The sequence below is a fragment of the Trichogramma pretiosum genome, unplaced genomic scaffold, assembly GCF_000599845.2.
Source record: "Trichogramma pretiosum strain Unisexual culture from Peru unplaced genomic scaffold, Tpre_2.0 scaffold10, whole genome shotgun sequence".
Lineage (NCBI taxonomy): Eukaryota > Metazoa > Arthropoda > Insecta > Hymenoptera > Trichogrammatidae > Trichogramma > Trichogramma pretiosum.
In genome coordinates, this window is record NW_019641652.1 from 186047 (window position 1) to 213432 (window position 27386).

The following is a 27386-nucleotide window of genomic DNA, read 5'->3' on the forward strand; positions in this document are numbered from 1 at the left end:
GATGGTATCTCGTGTCATGGAAAACAGCACGTTCATTATAAAACCTACGAGAAAAAAATCGTTGTTCCAGTCTAGTACTCGACAGAGGTTTGGTCATACGCATGAATATATAATATAAGTGGCGTAGAATTATAATATAATTTAATAATATTGCCGAAGCGGAAAAGCACATGTGACCTCATCCTCGTGGTAGGCCTTCATAGGTTTAAATCTTAGTTATTTTGTTTTTCTATAGGCCAATTTTGTAATAATATTTGCAATAAGCTCGCGTGAAGAATTCTCACGGTTGAATTGTTCGCCAATTCTTTAGACCATTTTGTATAACGATTAAAATAGAATAATTTGTTTTTTTTTGTTGTTGCGTCGATTACAATTATATCTGATTAGAGACGATCATTAAATATTTTTTAACCAACGCGTATGTGTAAAAAAACTCGAGTTAACAAAAATTTTCTCTTTGTTTTTTCTAAGCGTTTTGTGAGCTTATCAAGAAGGCGTATAATTTAGGTACAATATACACATTTTAGCTTAAATTATTATAGTTGTATATATAAATATGTCATTATGAATACTGGAAAATACTATTGGAGCACTTCTTCCCGATGCTCCCGTTCTTGTTTGTGAGAAAATAAGTTATACGAATACACACTCTCATGTAAAGATTAAAAATCAAAAGTTTGAGCGCAACGTCGCGTACTCGATACATTTCAATTCATTTGCCGCATTTATAGTGTATACAATCTACTTGTATGTGTGTGTGTGTGTCGCAAAACAACGACGAACGTCGCAGTTCACCGTTCAATTAGCGACTGGATGCGATATCGGGAACATGACTCTGTCGAAAATAATAATCCGATTTTCTATACGCATGCTCTCGGGCTTTTTTTTTCAATTTTCACGCGCGGCCAGCAATAAACCCATGGAACGCGATGAATCACGGTGTGAATTAATTCGCTACCTATACACGCCTAACGCACACACAAACACGCACTCTAGTTTCTCTCTTGTGTGTCGCAAAAGCGACTTTTTTTTATTCTCCTCACTCGTTGTTGCGATTGATTCACGAAGAACTCAAAAAGTAGAGGCTGAGGTTGTTTTTCTCGTTTTCAAGATAATTACAAAACTATGCACACACACACACGTGATGTATAGTGAACTATAGAAGTGTTCGACAAAAGCATCAGATCTCTTCAAGGTAATACAGATCTCTCGAAGAAAAATTGGAATGCAAAAAATACAGTTTTTTTCCATTAGTTTTAGATATGATTTTGTATTTTTCAGTGAAAAAAGCCCTTAAAATCTAATCGTAATCCATCTTAGAGTTGATTATAAAATGAAATTTTTAGGAAATTTCGACAACCCTTTTGTTTTTATTTATTAATATTTTTTTTTGTGTGAGCGAAGTACATTCAATGCTTTTATTTAACAGCATAAGTTCGAAAGGGCGAAATGAAAATCTTGAAGGTTTTCTATCGTCTGTATTTGCATTTTTTATCTGCGGCATACGCACTTTTCGCACTCACACACAAGCACACACAATCAGACGCAGTCGCGCTTCAAGCAATCAACGCGACAGATTTTTTTATTCCTTTTTTTTTTGGTTTTGTTTCATATCTCAGATCTAGTTTGTTAAAATATACACAAATGCCAAGAGCAATATAGACGCAAAAGTACATGCGATGGAGGATGAAAACATTTTCCGTTCGGATTTTCTTCTCGATCTTCTTCTTTTTCTCGATAGAAATGGGAATTTTTTTCGCTGCTCATTGATGATGCACGTGGGTGTGTGTCGTGACTTCTCATAACTGGCCTTAACAAACGGCTGTTTCTGGCAAGGGATTCTCAATGATGCGCATGGTTGCGGTGGGCCAGTCTATTTTCTTACTGCAGATATGATTCAGCCCTTCGAGCGACGCTAGTCTGTAATCGGCCATTTTTAGCGGGGATAGTGGTGCGGCTGGAAAATTAAAACAAAAAAAGACAATTGCAACGATGATGATCAATAATAGTTTTTTCTACCATATACATTTTTCAGCAAAATTATATGTTAAACGTTATTAGCATTTCTAAAGCGTTAGGGCTTGACTCAAGTTCTATGTAGAACAAATTTGCTTCGACAAATTCCTGCAGGTAAAAATTTTATGAAAAGAAAAAGTTTAAATAGTTGGATCTTTCTTAAAAAAAATCTTCATTGCATCTACTTTACTTTTTAAGAGGCACGACATAATACGCCTAGTTAGTTGTATTTAATGAGACAATCTAAAAAATATTTTGTAGCGAAAGTACCAATTGTAATTTTGAGATCGAAACATCAGATTTTTGTATTAGTAAAAGATTTTTCTTTATATGCATTTTTTATACGCAGGGATTAAAAACAAAATCAAACTCAAGCGTAACGTGCAAAGTATAAAAAAGAAGGAGAATGCGTGTGTTTTTGTGGTCTGTTGTGTGCAAGAAACAGCAAGATTTTGTGTGTGTCGTGTTATCATAGTGTTGTCACACAACAATTTATCAAATATTAAAGATTTTCTACGAACTACTCGGTGCAATAGAATAAGTTAGTTTTTCGTTGTCCATTGATGTATATTTTTCATTCGTCATACGTTAATATAGCGTGTCCTAGCGCGTGAATTCAAGAGCCACTATAAAAATTAAAATAATTAAGTACAGTTTTTTAAAGTGATTTTAAATTAACCACAGGAAAGGTCGGGGTCGAATCATACATCAAGTTGGGCTTAAAAATCGGATTTGTGAGGTAATGAAGATAGGAAAGTATGTCTGAAATAATTTGATCATTATGTCTCTCATTTTACAAATCTTCAAAATTAAATTAACGATTATTTACAAAATCATAAAATATGGTGTTTTGTAATGATTTTTCTACCACACAAGAAATAGAAAATATTGTTCATCAATTTGTCAAGTTTCTTTTCACTTCGAATAAATTATCTTGTACAAATTGTGTATGATAACTGTGTTAGTAAGCAGATTATAGATACTATTTTTGTTTTTTATTCAAGGGCCTATTTTAGAAAAATTTACGTGCAGTGCTGTTTCGAAACTTAATTGCAAAAATATTTCCAACTATATAAAAAATATAATACGTTCAAAGTAGGGAAAAAATTTTTCAAAGAATTTATGAAGCAATTGGTGCTAAATAATATTTAATCATTTCGTAATGAAACTCAACTCTGATTAATTTTTCAAAACAGATATTACCCGTTAGATGAACATATAAAACACCAATTACAATAGACCACATAACTATAAGCTTGAAGAAAACATTGAAAGAGACACATCAAATAATTGAGAAATGCATAAAATGATAGTACCTAGTAGGGAGTGAGTCAAAGAATTAAAAAAAAGTATTAATATTTGACTAGAAAATATAATGGTAAAATTTGATAAATTTGAGAACTTATGAATGAGATAAGTAGAGATTTAAAGGATTTTTAAAAGTTTTTTTTGAGGATTAGAATTTTTCACTTATTATAATCATCCTAAAACTTCAAGCGTCTTATTATTATGATAAAAACCCAAAAAGTTCTGCTCTAAATTTTTAATCACAATTTTCTAGCATTAATGAGTCCAAAAGTTACGAGGCTGAGTTTTGTTAGTAATTTAGTATTCCACGAAGCCACCATTATTAATAAACCTCTTAAATGTTACTTCCGATTAGTTTCGATTAGTCAATATTTTAGATTTTTCCGAATATAATTTTTTTTGTTTCCGACTTACTTAACGATTAGAAGTGGGCTAATTGACCGACACAGCGCGTTCAACTCCTTTGCGGCTTCAAATCCTAATAACATTTACCTTCGGGTGTTGTAGACGCCGTACTGAGTCTTCCCGAGCAGTTCGGCACTAAAACGCAGAAGAAATAAAAATGACTCGTTTTATTAAGCAATTTTTTCACTTAGTTCTTACAATAAAAATAAAGGATTTAGTTTTTGCTACAGAATTAATAAGGCCCAATATAATCATCAATTTGGTGACACTTGACGATACATGATTATTTTTAAAAATTTTCTGATGTATTGTGTTATCGAAACATCATATTAAACCTTATTAAAAGTAAATTATATTAATTTACAATGGAATAATTGTAATATTATTTTCACAAATGTTCCATATCAAATCAAATAGAATTTTCTTATTCAGTATATTACGATTCAATCTCTGCTTCTATTTCAAACGCGAGTTGACACGTAAAATATTGAAAAATAATGCAAATCTCCGACGAAAAGGAAACTAGCATGAAGTCGGCATAGACATATTTTTCTACTATTTCAGAAGTAAAGTTTTTATACATACCACTCGATCGATCCGAGACGCGTGGGAAATAAAAGCTCAAGTCGGTGAACAAGGTTTTTACTTTTCATTTAAAATTATTTATTTTAATAAAAATCAACTTAAAACATAATTTGACGAATGACATGAAGTAAAAAAAAAACATTACGGTAATATAGTATAGATCAGAGACGAGAAATCATATGTGATGATTTTTGATAAACTTTTTAAAAATAGAAAATATAACGTTGAAAATAAAATGAAAATTCGTTGAAAGTAGGGTCGAATTTTAGAATGATCATGGAAAATTGGATCGACAAAAAATATTTCATACTTTGCTGTAATGTAATGTAAAGTCCAAAAAATGAAAACTTCTCGTCAATCTAAAATCCAACACCAGTTTTTATTAACTCATTCATACAAGACAGATTTAAAACCATTACTAAATAGTGACAGTGATAAATCATGAAATTAATAATTTTACTAACAACAAGATGACATTTCATAACAATAACAATGAAAGGATTTAACATGTTTCACAATCTACGGGAAAAAATTCCAACGATAATTCTTGAAAAAAAAAAATTTGTTTGGTCTTTCAACAAAAGAAAAGAACTTTTTTTCAATCTGAAACGTTTAATAATGATGAACTAGTAAACGAGTACAAATCAATTTCCACACTTACAATCAATAATAGGTTTAAAATTTTTATTGATTTTTTGTTTTAAATTATATGGCTCCTAAATGAATTTCGACTTATTTTAATCACCGGGCGAAAAATTGTTTATTCTTTAAATAATGATCTTATTTATTTTTGCTCCGATGTACAGTTGTACAGTTTACTGTGACAGAAGCGTATAAGTTGTGTACAGGTGAAAAGTGCTGGTGTGTTTCTGTGACCAAAAAGCCAAACAGAACAACGGATTACCGTCTAAGACAGCAAATATTTTGTCATTCTTAATCGTTAATTTTTTGTTGTTGTTGTTGTCTTCGTTCGTTTGACGCGCAACATTTATCATTTAAGTTTACTACTTAATAAGTTTCTGAATTATTTCATTTCTTCTCAAAGCTACTCAATAGTTATGTACGTGCAATCTAAAAATGTTACATGAACTCTTGTTTATAGCAAGTATCGCGAATATTTTTTTGGCTTATAGACTAGATTATTCAAGCTTCAAAAAGTTGAATGTAAATATTCGTTTAATATTAATTACACATTTACTTTAAAGTTTTACGAAAAAATGGACAGTTTAGCATACGTGAATAAGCTAATAATAACATTCGCGAACATCAATTATGTGTCTTTTTTTTCATCATTTAAACTTTTTTTTTTCATTAATACAGCAGAAAAAGCTCTTAGCATGCCAGTTCCATCGAGATTAACGTTGCTTTCTTTTTTATTTGCTTTACTCATCAATGATATGTAAAATTATGTACGAATCATAAAACGTTAGAGAATTTTTGTACACAAAGATAGAAAAATCAACAGAAAAAAGATACAAAAAATTGTTGTCGATAAACGTATATCAAAGTTGCGCTTACAAAACTAATTTTCCTCCAAAAATCGTATGTACCAACGAATTACCCAACTGCCCAGGATTCGATATTATCATTTATCGTTATATAAAAAAGTATATTTCCCTTTTCGAATTTCCCTTCGTCGTTTTACAATCGTCGTCGTCGATTAAGGATATCATTACAGTCATTATTATATCAGCGAATGAACGATGTAAGCTTTTAGATTGCGTCGTACAACTATAATATACGAATTTACATGTAGCTAGATATTTTACCATCTAGACCAAGAGGAACACTTATTTAGAAAAACACGTGTCAATGCGTGTAACGCGTCATAGTTGTTGACTAAATTAAAAAGAGGAAAAATTTTTGCATTTTTTTCAGGGTTCTTTTTTTGTACCCCTTCACAACAACGATAACAGTTTTCTACTTTTTTTTTTGCATCGGCTACAATGACCATTGGCCGATTATAATTGCGATGATGCAGTTTTTTTTGTTCGCCAATGAGCCATTTGTTTGTCAACTTGCATTATATATAGAATCAACAACTAGATGAGGCAATTAAGTATTTTTACCTGTCAAAAAAAAAGAGAAAAAAAACGATCAATCAGCACCGATCGACCGTGAATCGTTCTGCTCTCTCTCTTTATAGTTAAATATCTTATAATAGTGTCCCTTTTTTTCTCACACAGCTCATCATCATTTCGTCTCACCAATTCAGCATAAAATTGATTCTTTTTTTTGAATATATATAAGCACGTTTTACGCTTAACAGACATTAATCTAAACAAAAATTGATGAGATTCGTGATTTTCTTTTTTTTTGTAGCTGATAATAATCAATTTTTAAAATCAATAAAGATCAATTCACTTGATTTTTGCTCATATACACAATAAAATTATGCTCGATAAAGGTCTATTATATCTGTTAGAGTGTATAATTCGTCAAGCATCTCTCCTCGGCTCACTTACCATATCCTTCACCCTGCAGGAACAATCGGAAGGCCTCGCTCACTTTGCCGGGCTGCTCCTCCAGCACCATTCCGCAATCGGATATCTGCAAAAGCGAACGTTTGCCGAACGATCGAGCGCGGAGCGAGCTCGAGTTAGTCTCTCTCTCGAAAAAAGCAACAAAAAAATGGAGTACGCGTACCTTCATCCACGAACTGTTGGTGGGATCGAGGCGTCCGTTGAGCGTCACCGTGTCCTCGACGTGGGGACTCAGCGAGCCCGTGATGTTCATCACCGGCACGCTCAGGGTCGTGTTGTCCTTCTTGCGGGTGGGGTCGAGCTCGCGCACGATGTTGAGATCGGTGCGGCGCACGTAGCTGTCGATGAACAGGGCCAGATTCGTCGGATTGACGCGCCGCTCGAAGTAGTTCTTGTAGACCTGCACGAGGTCGTGATTGCGCTCGTCGGTGTCCTGTCGATTCAGCGGGAGGGATGGAGAAAAAAAAAGAAAACTATTAATTCTTTCTCTCTAATTCTTTTTTTCTATTTTTTTTTCGTTCGACTGACGCGCGCGGGAGCGCGAGACGCGTGCTAATCCAATTTGCCCTCGCGCACTCTATAATAGAGATTTAATACAGAGTGAGAGATGGACAAGTGCAAGTCGATAATTCGTGCGAGGGAAGTGCAGCAGCTCCGAGCTTTCACTCCCTCTCTGTAAAGCCCACTTAAATGATGAGTTTTCGCCTCGTGGGAAAGAGAGAGAGAGACAGATGGAATGAGAGAGAGAGAGGAGAGAATGAGAGGCGAAGCAGCAAATGGATAGAGAGCCATTCGAGCGAAATATCTCGTGCTTGGCAAACATCTAAGCCAAACGCCAAGCCGAACGTTCGAGCTTTTTTCTCTTCTCTCTCGTGAGCTTTTCCATACTTGTCGAGGGCAACAAAGAATGTCAATTAATTTCTTCGACGTGAAAAAACACGCACACACATACAGACAAATTTACAAAGGAAGTGTTTGTGTACGTGTGCCCTCCTCCCAGTAGCAGCAGCAGCAGCAGCAACATCTGGATTTGTCCTCGACCTGTTTATTTTCGTTGCTCCTTTTTTTCAATTACCGTAAATGCACTAACTTTTCGGACAATATTCCTCGTTTCGGAGCTCGATAATAATTCAGTGCAGGAATTATTTTTACTCACACACACTCTGTGTATAAGTCGACTTTAATCAACTCGATTTCGCGGCTCGCGGAGAGTTAATAATAATCTCTCTCTACTCACCCTGCCGAAATGATGCCACATGAGATAATCGAGGACGCCCTGGGTCATGCCCTGCGAGCGCAGATGGCGACAGTTGAGTTTCTGGTAGCCCCACTCGATCCAGCCGGCCTGCGTCGAGACGCAATTGATGAGGCACAGGGCGTTGACCTTGTCCGGGTGGGCCAGGGCGAAGCGCGCCAGGACGTTGGCGCCGACGCCGACCCCGAAGCCGATGGCGTTGCGCAGCCTGAAGTGGCCCATCACGAAGAGCAGCTGCTCGGCCAACTCGTCCATCGTCGGGTACACGTAGCTGTAAGCGCGAACAAATATATATAGTTTAAGTTCGAGATCGAATTTCCCATCGATTTTCCGCTCGCAAATTTGCCTTAAATTTGGCACACGCTGCCGCGTTGGTATCCTATATAGAGTCGTGTCTCCAAGTGGCCGGAGAGTCGCAAGAGCTTAGCATGCAAATCTGCAATGCGGTCGAAATCACTTGTGCAACTTAGCTCTTACAGCACACGACTCTATATGTAGACGAGGAGGAGGAGGATGGAGAATATGTATTAGCGCGCGCGAACTACACTCGAGAATATTAGCCATTTAGTATGTATAATAATTTGGGCAGAGAGCAGCCCCGCCGCGACCTTAATGCATGAAAAGTTTTCCTGTGGGTATAACGACTTTTTGTCATGCGGATGCGTCTCGACCTTGTGTGTAAAAACAAAAAAAAAAAAAAAACAATACTTACTCGTCGGAGAACGACGGCGCTCCCTCCTCTTGGCCGGGTGCGTTCACGTGATAGACGCAGAAGTTCTCCAGCAGGACTCGCATATCGATGTAATTGAAAAACGCCTGGAAGCTCGAGATATCTGCGGCACACAGACGCACAAAATTACGCACAAACGTTTTACTTTAATTTTCTCTCTTATTCGTATACGCATTTATAGAAGTGGCGGTTTGGTGCACTTAATAAGATTTATAGCCACTCGCGGGCGGCGGGGGGAAGTAAGAGAAGTAAAATTTGCATGATAAGTCGCACAGGCTCTTGAATAATTTGGGATGTATATAGAGTGAATCGCGCCGGCGCGACATTTATCAAGGAGTCGAAAAGGTATAATTTTTTCCCCCTTTTTTCAGTCTGAATCGTACGAAAAAAAAATAAGAAGAAAATCAAGTCCCGGCGCGGGTGGCAGCAGCCGCCGAGGTGCTGCGTTGTGTAAGTTTTGGAAAGCGTCCAACTTTTGCGCTATAACGTCGAGCTGCACACTTAATTTTAACAAGATCCAACCCCCCCGCGCCCTCGAGTAATATCGACCCCTGCACCAAAAAAAAAATTAACCAAATCAAGTGTATATAAAATAAGAACAATAATAATACGTACAGTTAAGGCCTAGATCATGATACGTGATAATGGCAGGTTTCGCACGATTGCCCTGGACGGCGACCACGACTGAGCCCTTGTCGGTCTCCACTCGCTCCTCGTGCACCGAGCCGTCGTCCCTCGACAGGTACCTCAGGGCCGGGAACTGCAGCTGGATGTTCTTCAGCTCGATGTCGTCCATACTGTCCGACGGCATGGCGCTGTTTAGGTGTCGTTCGAAGAAAAGGCAATGAATAAATTTCGGACTCGTTGGAATTCATATTACTTAATATATTATCATCGAGGTATATTCATCGGTTTTAATTATGTATTTAGTCGCTCGGTTCGGCTTTTTAGGAGGCAAGAAGACGACGACGACGGCGACGTCGTTCGGATTTTCTTCTAGGGCTATAGAAGACTTGGCTATATATGTATAACAGTGGGGGGTGGGTCAGGGGGGAAGAAAAGAGGCGGGTGGTGGTAGTAGTAGAGCTGCCAAGCCTATTGATAAGGCTGCACGTACATACCTACGAGATATATACGTAAGACGGGTCAGAGCTGCAAAATTATGTACACGTCTAGCGCCGACTACACAATCGATAAATCCAACAAGCGATGTCAGTTTATACATTACGTATAGTATTATATAGAGTATTACATATATAGGCTAGGTACCGAGTAAATTATTATCCCGAGCTGTATATTCAACGACGAGGAAATTGTAATTCCTTTACTTCGTCTCTCTCTCTCTCTCTCTCTCTCTCTCTCTCTCTTGCTCGGCAGCGTATTATGTGCCAGTACTATTTACTGCCCCCTTTGTATAATGTGCTCGTTTGTGTTGTATGTATGTGTGTATAATGCAAAAGGCCAAGGAGAGAAATTTGCTCCTTTTGCGAATATCCTTTTGCATTTACACCGATAACGTAATAAAGAAATATCTCGAGGCATCGAAACTCGCGGAAGATTGCTTTTGACTGGCTTTAGACCCGATAATATGAAAACTATTTCTCTCTGTGCCTTTGCGACTGCAAAAAAAAAGAAGAACCCCCTCAACGCGGGAGGCGGACGAAGGAATTTTTCAATCGAATTTTCCGGAAATGAGCAGCAGCAGCAGCAAAATCGATCGGTGAGTGTAGTAGTACTAGTAGTAGGTACAGCAACGGCGCAGGGAGGGGGAGATGTCGCTGTCGCCTGGCAGAGCACACACACGTCGATTAAAACCATTTAGCCGTCGATCTTGTTGTGTCGCACGCGTCGAGGTGGCACTGACGTATTTATCAGCGACGAAAATTTCGGACTCAATGACCTCGAGAGCTGGCTATAGCGAAACCACCGCTGCAAGCTCGTGTTGCGATAGTACGTTCGAAACTGCAGCAGCAGGAGTCACGAGGGAATATAGCCATACAGCAATTACAGTATATGGATACGCACACTGTACGCAGTCAAAGTTCAACGACCGAGGCCCCGAGTTTCGTCGAGTTTTCATTTTCTTCCCGAAAATTCATATAACGGGGGATTTCACGCGGATTGTTTGCGTAAAACTAATGTAACACATATAACTACGAGCAGCAGCCCCTGCATCGGCGCAGAATGTAATTATGCCGAGTGCTATCCTTTGAATTTACGAGCGCTGCGATGCGCTTTTCTCAATTAATTTTTCCGCGTGTATATTCGTATTTCGTCGGATATTGAATAACATATATCGATAAAAAAAAAGAGAGAAAAATAAAAAAATTTGACTCGATCTTATACATACACTCGATATACGTCGATCTCCAATTCATGTGAGCGATGCCTCTCGCTCTAAAACCAAATCTCTCTCTCTCTTTTTCATCAATAAAACCGTGAAATTCCTCCTTCTATATGCCAACGATCCACACACACACACATACAGAAATATTAAATCGCGCAGCTCTCGAAGCTTTATACACTATATATTACCACTACTCTCTCGAGGCGCATGGCTCGCTCGAAGGAGCGGAGAAATTCAAACTCTCCCTGTGCCGCCGCCGCCGCCACCGCCGACGCGCATATTTTCCGCAACCGAACCCGACGAGCGCAGAAATGTTCCGAGAGAGCTTCATCTCATTCCGATATATATTCATATTCGAGGTATAGGAGGAGAAAATATCGCAAGAAAAACATTTTCGTTATTATTGTTAGACGCGACGAAATTTCGAGGGGGTAAAATACACCACCACGTGCGGCATTATAGATACAGGAAGTACACCACCGGAGTTTATTTGTGCATGTATATATGCAGCACACAGCTCGCGCTCGTGTGTGCACCCGAGAGAGAGAGAGAGAGAGAGAGAGCAGCGGCCGTTGGCATCGATCGTCGTCGTGTCGGCCACGCCCGCGCGCTCGTGCACAGCAGCAGCAGCAGCAGCAGCGGAGGAACAGACACGGAATAAGTGTCTGCTGCATGTGCGTGCCAAATATTGCGATCACGCGACGTAGGGAGGAAGAAGATGCGCCCCTCAGCCGTTAAATAAGCGTTGAGTAATGATACATTACCGATTGATCTGGATATCGTTGAAATAATTCGATTTTTCAAAAGAACGATCGTTCAATTTTTTTCTCCATTTTTACAATTATCTGCGATAAACGCTGTTTTTTCCGCGCAGCGAGATGCAAACTCATTAGTACTAACGAGCAATTGTAATTCAGCTCGAGCTCGCGGCGCGTGGAAGCGGAAAGAAATCTCGCTGGAAACCTTTTTAGTTTTTTTTTATTTAGTTTTTTATTTTTTTTCGCATAAATGCACGGCAGCTTTATCGATTTGCGAAGGGTTGGTTATTATACCAACCCTCCCCCTTCCCCCCGCCGCCCTCGACGCAGGGCACCTCGCTAATCACGAGTAATACCTTAGCAACAACGCTGTATATAGAGGTAGGTAGTGGTATTAGAGTCCTGAGAAAATTGCCGAGGCTCACGCGCGTGCTGCAAAGTGTGCAAAAGTGCAGCACACACACCTTATATTCCCTCTTCCTCGGAGAGCCCCTTTATACGACGAGAGAGAGAGAGACAGATTTATGCGACGACCCAATTAATTTCACGGGATATACCTTGCGGGTGTGTGTGTCTGTGTTATGTCATCGCGAACGCGATGTAATAAACTTCTTCTTCCTCGCGGCAAGTAGAGAGAGAAAGACTCTCATCGTGGCAGTTTGTTTGCTTTTTTTTACTGCTGCTCTATTCGTTTCCTCGTAAAAAAAAATGAAGAAGAAAAAATTGCATTTAAGCTGTGATTTTGTGTGGGTAAGGGAAGGGGACAGTTTTTGCTGATTCGCGCGCGCGCCCGGCGCATCGGGCGAATAAACTTTTTGTGCACATCAATCCGAAAGGCGTGTGGGCGAGGCGTAACAACTCTCTAAACGAGGGAAACTAACTTTGGCCCGCGGAACTAGCGAGAGAGCCAAGCCTAATAACTCTCGCTTGTCTGTTCGAAATTGAAATAATTTGTTTGTCAGAGTCCTTTTTTTTTGGCTTTTTGTTTAATTACCGTTTTTTTACTGCTGCTGCTTCTTCTTCTTTCTCTCGACGTGTGTCATATAAGTGGAACAAAATACACGCAGAGGGTAAAAGGGAGGGATATTTATCGACACAGATTTTCGGAGCCTAATCAAATAAACGAGTTTTTCTCGGAAAAGCGCATTACACGAGATTCGCGCGTGTGCACTTATAAGAGAGCTAATCGCGTTAATGGGATAATGACCCCGCTCGTTTTGTTCTCTTTTTTTTTCTCGTCTTCTTCTCTTTCTTTGCGCTCGAAGGCAGCAGACGTATCTCGCGTGTATTTGCGCGAGTTTTTAGTTCGAAATACCTTCCGCAACGAACGATACGTATGCGTGTCCAGAGGTCACACGACATCGTGTGCAAGCTCGTTCGATTTTCTTCTTCTTTTTTTATGATTAAATAATCGACGAGTCGGAGCAAAAAAAGAACGACTGCATTATACATACAGTTTCAGGCGTTGTACACCTGCAATTTTTCCGCGCAACGACATTTATCGTAATACAGGAAACGCAAATACATATTTTTCTACTCGAGCGTATGGCGAATTCGTAACATACGAGTAAGCTCTCGAGTTTATTCAGCTACACGTACATACGCCGAGAGCACTGCGCGTTGAATTTTAAAGACAAACAGCGCATCTTACATATATTCGTAAAATGATCGTAAACGTAACTCTATTTTACGCGCATCGGTATATAGTATAGCGAGAGCAGCAGCACAACCCCCTTGTATTTTTCGAATATAAAAAGCACTACGTAGCCGAGCGACGTTCTTGAAAATGTCAGGGTAAAACTGTTTTTTCTCCTTATCGCCTTTTACATCTTTTTACAAAGGTCGAAAAATACTTAGCGTGCACTTTCCGTCCTTTTTTCCTCTCTAGCCCATCGAGTTACGGGCACTTTTCGAGTGGAGTTTATGAAAAAAAAAGTTGCGCAATATCGCGGAGGATTATATTATCGTCCAAACGCGATCGTCGAGCGAAAATCAATCGTCGATCGCGTCTCTTCGGGTTACACGCGTGACAAATATTATATGAAATATATAATAATTGAGAGGAAGAGAGAGAATCATAGCGTGTGGTATCTCTCTCAAGGTGCGCTGCGAGCGATATTATTATCATTGTTGCACGCTTCTGACCTACATAATAACGCGGAGACGTGTTGTATGTGTCTCGTTTCGCGCGTCCTCGAAAGGGCACCCCCTGCGCGATGATCATTTCGCGAGCAACGTATATACGTATTATTTTTCCCTCGAGCCAAGATGAATATTAAATTGAAAAATGTTTTTCTTCGCACGCGTACGCGCCCCACAGCAGGTGTATATACTACTACGCACGTTTCTTTTTGCTATTTTTCCATTATATTAAGAAATATGATGATGATGATGATGTTCGTTCGCGATCCCGCCAGGAGGACGTGCCGCGGCAAATCCCGCCGCACAGTCCATATTCCATTGCGAAATTCGTGCGATTTACTTTTTTTCCGAAAAACCAATTCAATTTTCATGATATTATTATTATTATTATTTTTTCAGGATCACACAGCGTGAAAAAGCTGCTGCTGCTAATACGAAACTATCATATATTTCGTTATCGTGAAAAGAATTTTTCAGTCTATGTCACGCACTCGGACGTACATATTCTATCGGAGATCGATAAATCGATGAGATAATAACTCTCGATGTAATAACGATTAATCATGTCATTTCCTGGCCGTATTACACACCTACCGCACGCGATATATATATACGCGTTTTTTTGAAGAGATTAAGCCTCACGAGAGTGGAAAAAGAAGAGCAAAAAAAAGCACAATCGGCCCACTCGAGTCGACTTTTTTTCTTCTCCAGCGCGCTACTCTTGTAATTATATTTTATACGTATTTCCAGCGTATGAAAACTTTTTTTTTCCTCCCCGACGCGCTGCTGCTGCTGCTCTTGAAAAAATAAAAAAAAAAGAAAAAGCTCTCGCGAAACTTTTTTCATAGGACTTATTATTGCCGAGCGAGCGAGACTCGAATGAATAAAAACTCTTTGCGAGCGATCGCACACCTGCTCGTATAGATACGACGTATACATATTTTATATTACACACAGAGTTGCGTTGTTTCTCTTTTTCGCGCTTTAAATCGCGCACACGTATACGTATCCGTTCGAGCCGTTAGCAGCAGCGACATAAGCTCTCGACGGATTTTCCAGGCACGTATCGCATCGGTACGGTAGTGCTAGTGGGTGGAGGGGTGTGTGTGTGTGCTTTCCGTCGCGTGGTACATACCATTTCCGTCTCGGCTCGACACACACGTGTGTGTGTGTGTTGGTGTGTGGCTTTATCGAGTTCCTGTATCGGCTCGCGCGCGAGTCATGATTTATATACACCAAGAGATGCCTCGGAAATGTTAAGTGCGTTCAAGACGAGCCTGATGCTATTTAGCCCATTTACCAATTAAATACCAACGACTTTGAGATATACAGGTTGGATAAATACTTTTCGATCGAATCTTGGTTTTGCTATATACACAAACGTTTCGAGAGCAATAAAAATGTAAATCGGGTGTAATTCGATAAAACCCTTGCCAAAAGCTGACGCAGCGGATCAACGTTTTTCCCTTTTTTTATTTTCTCGAAGAGAGCAGCAGCAGAGCACTCGTGACCCAGCGCGTACCTAATTTTATATACCATTTATCAAGAGTACCGACGCGCTTGTAAGTGTGTGCTTTTCTCGTTTTTCTTCCTCCCATTCGAAAAAAAGAGAACCTTATCGGCTTTATCATCGATCTATTTTTTTTGGAAAATATTCGAGCCGACGCGGACGATACGGATTGCGCATTTTTGATCGCGCACACACATATGTTATCTCCGCGCAAGCTCATCGCGGATTAAAACGTGCGTCCGTATGCAACTGAATAGAGTCAGTGAACACGATTTTAAAAATGGAGAACGATATTGTGTTCGTAAGCGAGGTAGAAATTTCCCTATACTCGGTCTAAATTCCATTATATGATGCATTGTATGAATTTACGAGGTTCATTGAAATGCAGCGCAGCTTGCACTCCGAGAGCTTTTGAAAAAAAAGTAGCTGATTCCAATGAGCCGCGGGAGCTCGCGCACATGAGAACTTGTTAATTATTAAAAAGCGGGAAGTCGATCATCGAGCGCGCGCAATATATATTATATATAATATATATAATATTAATTAGCGCTAGTGCTGCAAGCTCGCTCGCGCGCACCGTGACCTATATTTTGACGTATTATACGCTCGCCACGCGCGCGAAGGATATAATTCGGTATTATTATAACCCGATAGATCGATCGCGCCGAGAGAAATGGATTATATATTGGATTTGAGATAAAAAAAGTGAAGGTAAAAAGAGAGACACAAATGTACGTCGCATCAGTTTCTCTTCGTTCGCGATCCTCCTCCGGTTTTTTTTTTTCATAACAAAAAGAATCTCTCGGCTCACATTGTATAAATTGTGAGCTTGCAGCGCGCGATATACACAAGTTTGAGCCGCGTCGATCATTGAGTCACGGAGGCAGTAAAAAAATGTTTAACGTATTATTTTTCGAGAAGATATCGAGCGTACAATGCGTTTAACTATATGCAGCCGTCTGCGTCGCGATAAGCGAAACTGCTGCTGCTGCTACCGAATGTTTATATTTATGCGGTAGCCGCGACGGTAATAATAATAAATAACGTATTCCTAGTCACGCGTCGCCGTCGACGACGGCTCATTGTCTCCTCGGATGATCGTTCGCGAACGATACGCGACACCACCCCGTATATATGCGTTGCGACGCGTCATATCCTCGCTAACGTAGCGGACACTAAACGGAGCGAGGCCGATGAACTGTGCGTCCGCTTAAAGAGCGACGTTACACACACTCACTGCACACCGACGAGAGAGGAAAAGAGAGATCGTCTTTGTTTCGAGGTGCGCAACTTGCATAAGACTCATAATTATGTCTAATGAGACGAGCGCAATGTATATACCTTCGCGTGTAAGTGTGTATAAGTGTGTTTATACAACTCCACGTAGTCGGGCTCGTCGAGATAATCGTATACATACTCTGGCAGCAGCCGCGAGCGAGGAGAGGCTCTTTTTTTTTCTTTTATTACGAGCTCTCGAGGAGAGCCGGTCGTTAAAGTTGCATTAAGTACCAGTCGATTTTCCAAGAGAGAGAGAGAGAGAGAGGTCAATTGCGCCGAGCGAGCGAGGATATATCGCTCTATCGGGACGACGGGGACATTTTTAGAATTCGACTTCTTTGTATATATCGTGTGCACCGCGCAAAACTGCGCAAAGAACATATATATCCATCGAATCGATATGATATTCAAAAAATATTATAAACGAATCGACTCCCGAATATAACGACACAATGGACGCACGCATATAACACGGCACAAAGGAGTTGTAGTGCAGCGAATCGATTTAACCATGCGTGCAGCTATATATACGCGCAAGTTTGAATTTTCAGCAGCGGCGACCGACTTAATCCGGGACATTATTTTCTGGTAAACAAAGGAGTATATTCGTGATATAAGTCCTGCTCTCGTCAGCACCTATGTACGCAGCTTTGTCCGGGGGTAAAGCCCAAAATCTGGATGTAATTCCGGTGACGCTTTATATTTTCGAAAAACCCGTCGAGTTTCTTGGGTTTCACGCTGAGATTTCGTTTCTTTTTTTTGTTTGGGGAGGATATCGCAGGGATAGGGTCACCTCTCGTATAAATGTATCTTATGTGTTACGGGCGGTTGTATATATTAGTTTTTTTTGTAGAGTATAAATCTTGTGTTTTTTTTTCAACGTGTAAATGCTTGTTTTTTTTTTGGTTTTCTACTGCTAATAACTATTATATTTAAAATTTTCATATCATAATAAGTAAATAAAATATATATGGCATTATCTACTTTATATTGTACAAAAAAAATACTCAATCAAGAATGTGGAAGTAGTAATTTCTGGCATTAAAGTACTATAAATAATAATAATAAATAAGATTTACGGACTTTCTCGTTTACGTTTGAAACCATAGACTAAAAACTTCATCGATACCAAAAAAATTACCTTATTCTCACTTTTGACGACTCGATCGAAAAAGTCTTTCGTTCGAAATCGATCGATCGGACTCGCTCGTCTGGAATGTCGCTAATCTTTCTTTCTTTTTTTTTTTTAATCAAAATAAAATCAAAACCAAACGTCAAATCCTCGGTTAATCACAAAAAATCCAAAAATACGGTTTCTCGTATATGTATGCGTTTTAATTAATCGCGTGTAACACCATCGTCCATCACGCTGCGACTTTAAGCCACACACACGCACGTGATACAGCCAAAAGTCGCATAGAGCGTGGGGCATCGTGGCGATTTTAGTCCAAAAGCATTGTGTGTGTTATATATAACTTACCCCAGAAGGGCCGATTCCTCAGCACTGGCGGCGGTCGGCATCTTGGCTTTATCTCTGAAAACAGAAGTGGACAGGGGGCGTGTATAATCGCACACCGTCGACTGGTCGCACAGCTCTTTGTTCACTTATTCTTTCTTTCGTTATTTTTCGTTCTCTCAAACATCTAAAGAAGTCTGCGCCTTTCATTCGACCACAATTCCTCTCTTTGGCTGTATACGATAATCCTCTAATCATGCTATTATATCAAAGCTCACCCCACAAGCGCATTACGTTATATATTATATACATTGGCACACACTTGCATACCCCAAGAAAACAAACGAAAAAAAAGCTCAACTTGCATACGGCATGCACGATCCACTTGCGATTAGATATTACGTGACGACACAAAGTTATATTACGCATATACGTTATTTTACACATACTTTTGTTTCCTTATCGTTACGTGTAGATTTATGTACAAAAATTACAGTGTGTGTTGTGTAATATGTATGTGTGAGTGACACACACGTGTGCATGTAATATTATGATTACATCGAAACTCACAAAAGCACATCTACAAGCTTGAGGGCGAGAGATACGAGAAAAGTAGGACAGGTGGCGAGATAATACGAAGCAGCGAGGGAGTACGTAGTGTACAGCAGCGCAGAGCTAATAAATAGTTGCAGCGCCGACGATTTTGCCGAAACACATATCGCTCTTCATTGTTACACACGACGCGGCGGCGGCGGCGATGTCGAGGAAGCTTTGAGTGCTAAAAGCTGACGCAAGTGTTATGTACGAGGGCGCGCGCGTTATAAGAAGCGCATTGGGAAGCTGCTGCTGCTGCTGCTGCCACGTTAACTGTGCAGCAGCGTGAGCGAGCACGTGCCACATTTTCCTTTTCACGCGCGTCCCGCGTCTACTGTACCACTGTAGTAGCACTGGAGAAGTTTAGGCACGTCTCTCGCTGCTGCCCGAAAAGTGAGCGAGAGAAAGAAAGAGAGAATTACTTTCTTCTTTGGAACGTTGCATTTTGCAGGTCTTACACTCGGAGCAACGGCAGCCGCCTGCGGAATCGAGTTAAAATATTCCAACTGTGCAGCTCTCTTCTCTCTCGGCTAAAAAGTTGCCACTATTCCGCAGTAGCAGCAGCAGCAAATAGGGGATCCTCGAGAGTCGAGTTCGAGTAGAGAGATACGCGATAACCCGACAACGACGACGACGACGACGACGACGCTATTATAACACACGTTACGCGAGATCCTGAGCGGCGTATGCGGGGGGAGGGGTGTAAATAACGCACCACCCGTATACGGTTAAGCTTTTGCAAGCTCTCGCAAGCTCGCGTACCATACGAAACCGCACCGAGAGAGAAAGAGAAAGAGCTGACGGCTACGCGCGGGGCCAACTTATAATTAAGCATGGCGCGCGTTCGTGAATTATGTCGCGCTACGTACAACAGTGTGTGTATAAACGCGCGTATTTCAAGCGGCTCGACACATCGCCTACTTGTTTATTCGAGCGTCGAAAGATTTTAATAGTCCACTGGGTGTGCTATATATCGATTGCTCGCACATGTGTGTTATACATATACACGCCTATATCAATTCTGGATGATCGAAAGAGATACACATGCGGTGTCAGCAGCAGTAGCAGCAATGCGAAGGTAAAAGATAGAGCGACAAAATGCATATAATACAAGCTTGTGTGCAGGCACGTGTGTGTGTGTGTGTGTAAATACACACATCTACGAGTAGAGAGAAGGATATAACTAGCGTCACGTATGTACATATATATACATGACTCTCTGTCAGGAGGAGGAGGAGGAGGAGGAGGAGGAGGTGGTGGTGGTGGATGGAGGAGGAAAGCTTACCTTGGCGCGTCAGCGTGGTCGGCCTGCTTTTCGTCCTGTGCAATATTTATACTCTTGTACGAGAGAGAGAATAAGAGAGAGAAAGAGAGAGAGTCTGAAAACGCGGAGAAGTGGGGTCACGATCGATCCTTGGCACTCAGGCACACTACCCCTACCACTACTACTGTAGCTACTATCTACTACTACTACTGCTACTACCCCTTTCGGTACCTTCCAGCTTCCGCTCTTTTGCCTGACGCAAACGATTCTGCTACGTTCCGCGCGCACAAACACACACGTATCTCTCTTGATATTTTTGTTAAACGTGTATGTGTGTCTATCTCTCTATTTCTCTCTTTTTTCTCTTTCTCTTCTCTCGAGCCCCCTTTTCCCGAGTTTGCATCGTCAACGACGACGACGATGAGAGCCGCGAGCAAAAGGTTCAGCTCTCGAGCCTTGGTTATAAAGTTTGTCCAAGCGTCGCGCGACGTATGAACTATTACGATCGTTGCCAAAAAAAGAAAAGAAAAAGATCGGATATTTATTTTTCCGCGTCTTTCAAACTCGAAAACGCGAGCGCAGAACTAAAAATGGGCTTGATAATTGATTGGGTGTATATAAGAGGCGCGAGGGAGGAAGTAGGAGGATAATAGAGGTGAAGGATGCGGTTAGACAACGATTGGCACTCGGAGCTCGTCTCGTCCGAAAATATCCTCGCGGTAAAAGCTCGCGAGTGCTTGTAACGATGAATATTTTACACCGGTAAAATAATTAACCCATCACCTGGCAGCCCAGAGCACCATCACCAATTTTTATTCCTTTCTTTCGTTCATCTCTCTCTACGCAATAATTTTACCTGGACACGATCGAGATCGTCTCGCGTCGCTGCTGCTCCTCGATCAGCGGCTCTTTCTTCCTGCCCTGGGCGAAGTCGACCTTCATCACTGCCGGCGCGGCGAAGCTGAAGGCCTTCTTCACGGACTCGAGCACGCTCGCCGTGGTGGTGGTGCCAATGCCACCACCGCCGCCATTATTATCAGCTACGGTCGTGCTCTTGTAGACGTCCTCGCCCAGGTCACCGAGCGACCTGTACGAGGCGCCGATACCGCTGGCCGCCGGCATCGTGGCCGCCCTGCCTCTTCTCCGGTACTCGGAGCGACGCCAACTCCGACGATTCGACCAAGTGGTCGCTCGCTGCTGCTCCTCTTCCGCTTCTTTTTCCTCCTTGTTATTCTCACGATGGTCCTCGAGCTCGCTTACTGCTACTCCGGCTGAAGCGGCGGTTGTATTGGCTCGGACGAGCTTGCGTCTCAGGCGACTTAACGTTCTGAAGCCTTTGGCAACGTGCGGCAGACTTGCATCGGACTACTGATTATCACGTCGTGCGGTGCAAGTGTGTTTAAGTGTGTAAAGTGATGAGAGACAGGCAAGTTTAGAGAGGAAGAAGATCGAGTGTGAGAGAGAAAAAGAAGCGATATCTGTGTGATGAGCTGTATGATGGCTGCAGAGCGCGATGAACCTTGTGCGTTTGGGGTGGCGTTTGTCGATCGAGGCACAATAACTAAGGAGAGACAGTTATGTTTCTGTGTGTAAAAATTATCTGCATATTCGATTGATGGCATTTACATCTATGGATGAGACTTTGGGTTATATGTGGTTGATGGTGATGGCGATAATGATGCTCGATTGTTATTTTAATATTAAATCTTGATGATAATGTCCAGCGTACTTTTTCCCCAACTTTCATTATTTTTTTACGAAAATCGAAGTACGAGAAAAAACAAAAACAGAAAAATCCGTTGAATACCTTTACCCGCCGGTTCGCAACCGATCTTCTGATTCGGATTTATAAATGTGCATGAATATGAAATATTATGTAATGATCAAATAGTACTACTTTATATTATATATAATAATTCTCACAATCATGCATACCTTAAATAAACTTAATCTAGATAATGTGGACGGTGAAAAGATGATGTGATTTTTTGTTTTGCATAGTCGCGTATATACCATGCCGCATATCCATTATTAATACGTCATGCAACTTTTCATCGCAATAATGCAATTTTGCCACTCTTGTTTTATTACAAATTCTGTACGAGAACTACGTGAAAAAAAATACACGTGACGATATTACGATATATATACCATAAAACAAAGTTTAATATTTTCAAAAGAACTCGACAGATAAAAAACATGCAAAAAAAAGGAGAAGAAGAATAAAAATACAGTATCAAAAGAATCAAACAACAAAATGTATACTGAGTAGTTGTATTACGTGTTTTTTTCCTCATATTTCCAGTGAACTGTGTTTGGCGAACGAGGAAAATATCGTATCGTGTTCTCTTTTGCTTTGCCATTATGACAAAAAAAAATTTATAATTTTCATACGTGAAACATGTGTCGCGGCTATATATGATTGAAAATTTCGACGCATAAGCTCGTGGGTCGTCCAAAAAACACCACACATACGCATACCTAATCAGAGCCAATCTCATTAATGGTGCGAGGTACATGATTATAACAACGAAATTGAAAAAAAAACATTCCGTGTTGCGTGTGTGTTTATTTATGTGCGGGCCGACGGTGGAATATACATATGGCTCTGTATATTATTAAAAATGCGTGAGAGCTCGTTAATAGTGATTATCATTATTATTATCGTTATTATTATTATCGTGATGAACGCAGAAAGCCACTCAAAGTGCGCTTCGACAACAACAAAAAAAAATTAAAAGAAAAAAAAACTATAATGCCATGATGATGATGACGATGAGATAAAGTCTCGGTGCTTTTTTTTTATAATATGAAAAATTCAAGGTTTGCAGCTTGCCGCTCGGTGCACTCACTCAAATACATACACACAATCAAACACACACACTCGTAAAAAGATCTATAATGTATAGCTCGCTCAACATATATACACGCGTGTAAACACACAGCTTGGAGCGCGCGGAGCTTATAATCATGAAAATATGCAAGTAAAAAATGTTCGATTTCGAGCTCGCGATTCATATATATATAATGTATGAAGAAAAAAGATGGTTCCGTTACGTACATCTTTCACAGAACGCGAGCACAAAGAAGGATGAAATGTACTTATTGACATTTCAAAGAAACTCTATTAACTCGGACTTACGAGTCCTCTGATATATATCAAAATTCACTACACGCTCCACCTGTGCACAATGTGATACACACAAAATGTGTACATAGTCTCGGGGCACAATGGGGTATCGAAGATGTATAAGCACACACATACAGACGCATCCACACGGTAAATACACGGAATATCGGGGATTTGTCGTGTGAAGGCTGGTGAGGACTCACAACGTCTAGGCTCTCTGATATAATATATACTCTCTTTTATTTTCTCTGTGTACTGCGATGGGCCCGCAGTAAATGTAACTATTTCATGCCGATGCCGATAGTGTCAAGCACAAAAAAAAGAAAAAGAGGAGGAAGTAACGTCAACGTGTCGTTGTCGTATTTCGCGCTATTTTTCTAGAGCTCAAATTCGCGAGACCATCGATGCGCGCTTAAATTTTTATACATCAAAATGAAAAAATTTTTTCATCGTAAAATGCAGAGAAAAATAATTGAAATAAAAAAAACAGGAGCTTACTGGCACGCTTTATTTATCGTTCGTTGGGGGGCTTTATTTAACATTTTTGCAACGCGTCTCGAAACGAGATATGTATTATTTTTGCTCTTTTTCATTATTTTCGTTACGATACACCCGGGCTAGAACAATATATAAACCCTTTTTTTATGTACTTTTATAACGCAAAGCAAAGAGTCTCGAGGCGCAATTGAAATCGCGCGCTGCTAGAGATCTTTTTGACCGACGCACAAAGTCGGGGCTTTTTTTCACCGCGAAACCGCGAATGAAATTTAATAAAAAAAAAAAAAAACCCGAGGCAATTTTACGACCGCCAAAAACTTTTGATATCGGACGCAGCCCTCAAGATTAGTTCAATAAAAGCTGCTGTTGCAGCACACGAGCTTTTTCTCCCGGTCGGTATTACACGAGGACTTTTATTATTATTATTATTTTTTGTTATCAGCGCCGCGCGCAGGACGCAACGATATACAATCGCGAGCGAGGGATACGACCTCGAACTTTCTTGCGGACGACGTCTTGTATATCGTATTATATGTTTCGAGCTGAGCGATATCGATCGAGCTTTTTTGCCGATTTTTGTGCTCGCGAGCGGAACTTTCGTCACGTGCGCTCGATCTGTGTAAGAAAATCGACTTATCGACGAGATAAAAAAAAGTTTCGAGAGACCGCAGCAACGCGACAAAAAGTTCAGAGCTTTATAGATGTATATAGCGTGCCTTGAAAATCGATCTCCTTTTGTTTTTGCTACCGATCTCGATCCCGATATCCCCCATCCGCCTCGGGTAGGTAATTATACCCCATTTGTTCGCGGCAGTGCTGTGCACACGAGCACAAACACACTCGAGCCTATATTATACGACTTTCTCGAATACACATTAACTGCTTCTGCTGCTGCTCTCACATACGTTTATAAAGTCTGTTGTTCGTATTGATTTTTCGCGTGTATAAACTCGTGTGTGCGGCGCGGCTGCATTATATACCCGTTGCGAGGAATCGAGGTTAACTCGGGCCTATCACCCCAACACATACACATACACACATATATACGTATAAATCGTGTGTGTGTGTGTGTGTGTACGTGTGCAAGCTTAGCCGGCTACTACCTCTATACTAGCCGTCTGCGCATTTCAAGTAAGAAAAAGCCTACTTTTGTTCTTACCTCTGCCCCCGCGCGCTGCTGCTGCAGCTATATACATGTACGTACGGTCCTTTTTCGCTCTGTTTTGTCTCGGTTATATTCTTTCTCTCTCTCTCGTTTGAGCATTGGCAATTCTACTCGAGGCGTGATTAAAGTCACAAAATCGACGCGCTCTATTGTCCATGTTTTTTTTCGCTCTCTTGAGAAAGTAAAAAAAAAAGGAAGAAGAAGGAGAGAATAGAGGCAAGTAAGTGTAATTGCTATTAGCCACACTTGACTCTTTGAAATGACGTGACTGGAAAGAAAAAGTGGGCATTTTTTGGAAACTTTTTTCTTTTCTTATTTTTTTTTTTTAGTGGATTGCATTTGCGCTCCGAAATTGATGCCGTTTCTGCTCGGGCTTTATCTCCCTCTCTGTTACGACTTTATTATGCGAAATGTAAATTCGGTCCCTTCGCTATAAGGTAATGGCCAAGTACGAATCGGTATACATAGATATAAGTACAAAATTTTTGAGTTCAGCGCATAACGAGAGAGAAAGAGAACGAGAAAAGGAAGTTCTCTCAGGGAAACACTTCTTCTTTTTATTTTCTCCATCACGAGTTACGTCCAAGTTCAATCCAGTTCAATCGGGTTACCGCTCGATTTCGGTGCCGAGATAAATGCGCGCGGCTACGCTTTACGGTGCTGCTTATCGCGAACGATCGCGTACAATAATCGCGCGGCGATCTTCGGTCTCGTATACAGCGCGCGATATTTGTTCATAGTAAAATGTACAACGATAGGAAGAAAAAAAAATCCGCGAAACTTTGAACGATTCCTTCCTGCGCGCGGTATTATCCTCCTAACACACGCGCGCGGCGCGGGAGTTACATTACATGTGTGTATCGCGACCCGCGCGCCGCGTCGCTCGACTATACTCGCGCGTTACATCATATTTTTTTATATATTGTAACGTACCTCATGTATATAATGCTCGCGGCGATCGATCTCTCGTTTTTGTACTTAAAAAATACATGTATATAATAACGGTGATGTATAAATTCGGGCGGGTGGTGCTGTGCGGGTACTGCTATTAACGTCACGCGACGATCGACGTCGACGATGACGTTTTGGAGTCGTAGCTGCAGCTGATGCTGCTGCTTTCGCTCGCCCGAGAGAAGAGATGCGGAGTACACGCGCGAAAAAGGCCATCGTCGTCGTCGTGGCTCGTGGAAGATATAAAAGAGAGTACATAATGTAATTTTCTTACTATGAGACTGATAGAGAGAATAAAATATATACGTGTGTTATTGGGAAGCGAATAGAGCCAGACACAGTCGTGAGTCGGAGTCTTGTGTGCATTGCATATTGTATACATATACACAGATATGTACAGCAGACGGACGGACTCGCGCGAGAGCAGACTAGAGCCGTGTGTGCGCCCGCACCGATCGATTTACCACCATTGCACGCAGAGACAGACACACAGACATACAACACACACTCGTACACCACACATACACGTACCAAACCAAACGAGACTTTGATACACACACGCGCGCGGCACAGTGTGTAGCACTTTATTGCCTTCGTTTGATTCGCTTAGGTCTATTTCTTTTTTTTTCTTTTTTTTAATGCGTTCGTCGTACGGGGCTCTCTCTGGCTCACTCGACGCGCTCGACGTAAATAATATAGAGAACACGAGAAGAGAAGCAGAAAAAAAAGATTTACTCGAACGCTCCGAGAGAGCCAGAGAGATATTCCATGGCAGCGAAATAGAGAGAAAGCTTACCTTCGATGTGATACGGGTTCTTTAAAAGATCCCTGGAAAAGCAGCTACGGCAACGACGACGACTACACAACGTCAAACTTTTTTGAATATTATATATTCTGCTCCTTTGCCTTCTCTCTATCTGCGTCTTCTGCTCTCTAAAACTCTGCTGCGCTCCTGTGTATATACACGCGCGCACACACACAGCAGACTATATGCGGAGCTGTCAGCTGCAATCAGCTTGTCTACATATATGTGTGTGTGTTGGTGCGTTGGTGCCCTGCTCCTGCTACAGTGGCATTCGCAGTCGACGACTATTTTACATGCACAACTCGGGCTGGTCAACACCACGAATCTCTTTCCTTTATCGAGTGGCCTTCGGCGGCTCCTCTATTTTTTCGACCATTCACTTCTTTTAAAAATCCTCGTCCGCCTTCACGCGCACAATATTTTTTTTTACTCGTCGTCGTCGTTGTTGTCTTCTCCCCCGCTCGACGACCGAGAAGACTCACGCGATCCGATGTCTCCTTTCCGCGATTATACACGCGATTGATATAATTTTCTCTATGTATTCGCTCTTTAAACGCGGAGAGAGATAGAGAAGAGACGCACACACCGTCGTCCGTCGTCTCGAAGGCACACCGTATATAGCACTGGCAAAAGTTGGCTACAAAGTCGGGAGCGAGCGAGCGAGCTAGCTATATCGTTCGCCTGCTGCTGCTGCTTGGCTTTGGCA

The 27386-nt window shown here is 41.0% G+C and overlaps 1 protein-coding gene across 8 annotated transcripts; it reads right to left on the bottom strand.

The window, feature by feature from the left end:
* Positions 1-705: 705 nt before the first annotated feature.
* LOC106648591 (protein NDRG3) lies at positions 706-27386 on the bottom strand. 8 transcript variants are annotated; one of them, XM_023459994.1, is made up of 11 exons: positions 26672-27386; positions 20988-21692; positions 18298-18351; positions 9398-9597; positions 8765-8885; positions 8035-8323; positions 6961-7230; positions 6780-6864; positions 4315-4316; positions 3817-3864; positions 1853-1957 (listed from the first exon to the last, which is right to left on the bottom strand). In XM_023459994.1, exons 2-11 carry the CDS (start codon positions 21251-21253, stop codon positions 1937-1939), a joined length of 1356 nt encoding a protein of 451 aa, XP_023315762.1. In that variant the 5' UTR covers positions 21254-21692; positions 26672-27386; the 3' UTR covers positions 1853-1936. The 8 variants fall into 8 exon arrangements, 6 of the variants coding, with proteins under 6 accessions (XP_023315761.1, XP_014221073.1, XP_014221077.1 ...); XR_002763526.1 differs by having other exon boundaries at positions 1868-1957; positions 3739-3864; XM_023459993.1 differs by lacking the exon at positions 4315-4316 and having other exon boundaries at positions 706-1957; positions 20988-21499; positions 26672-27384.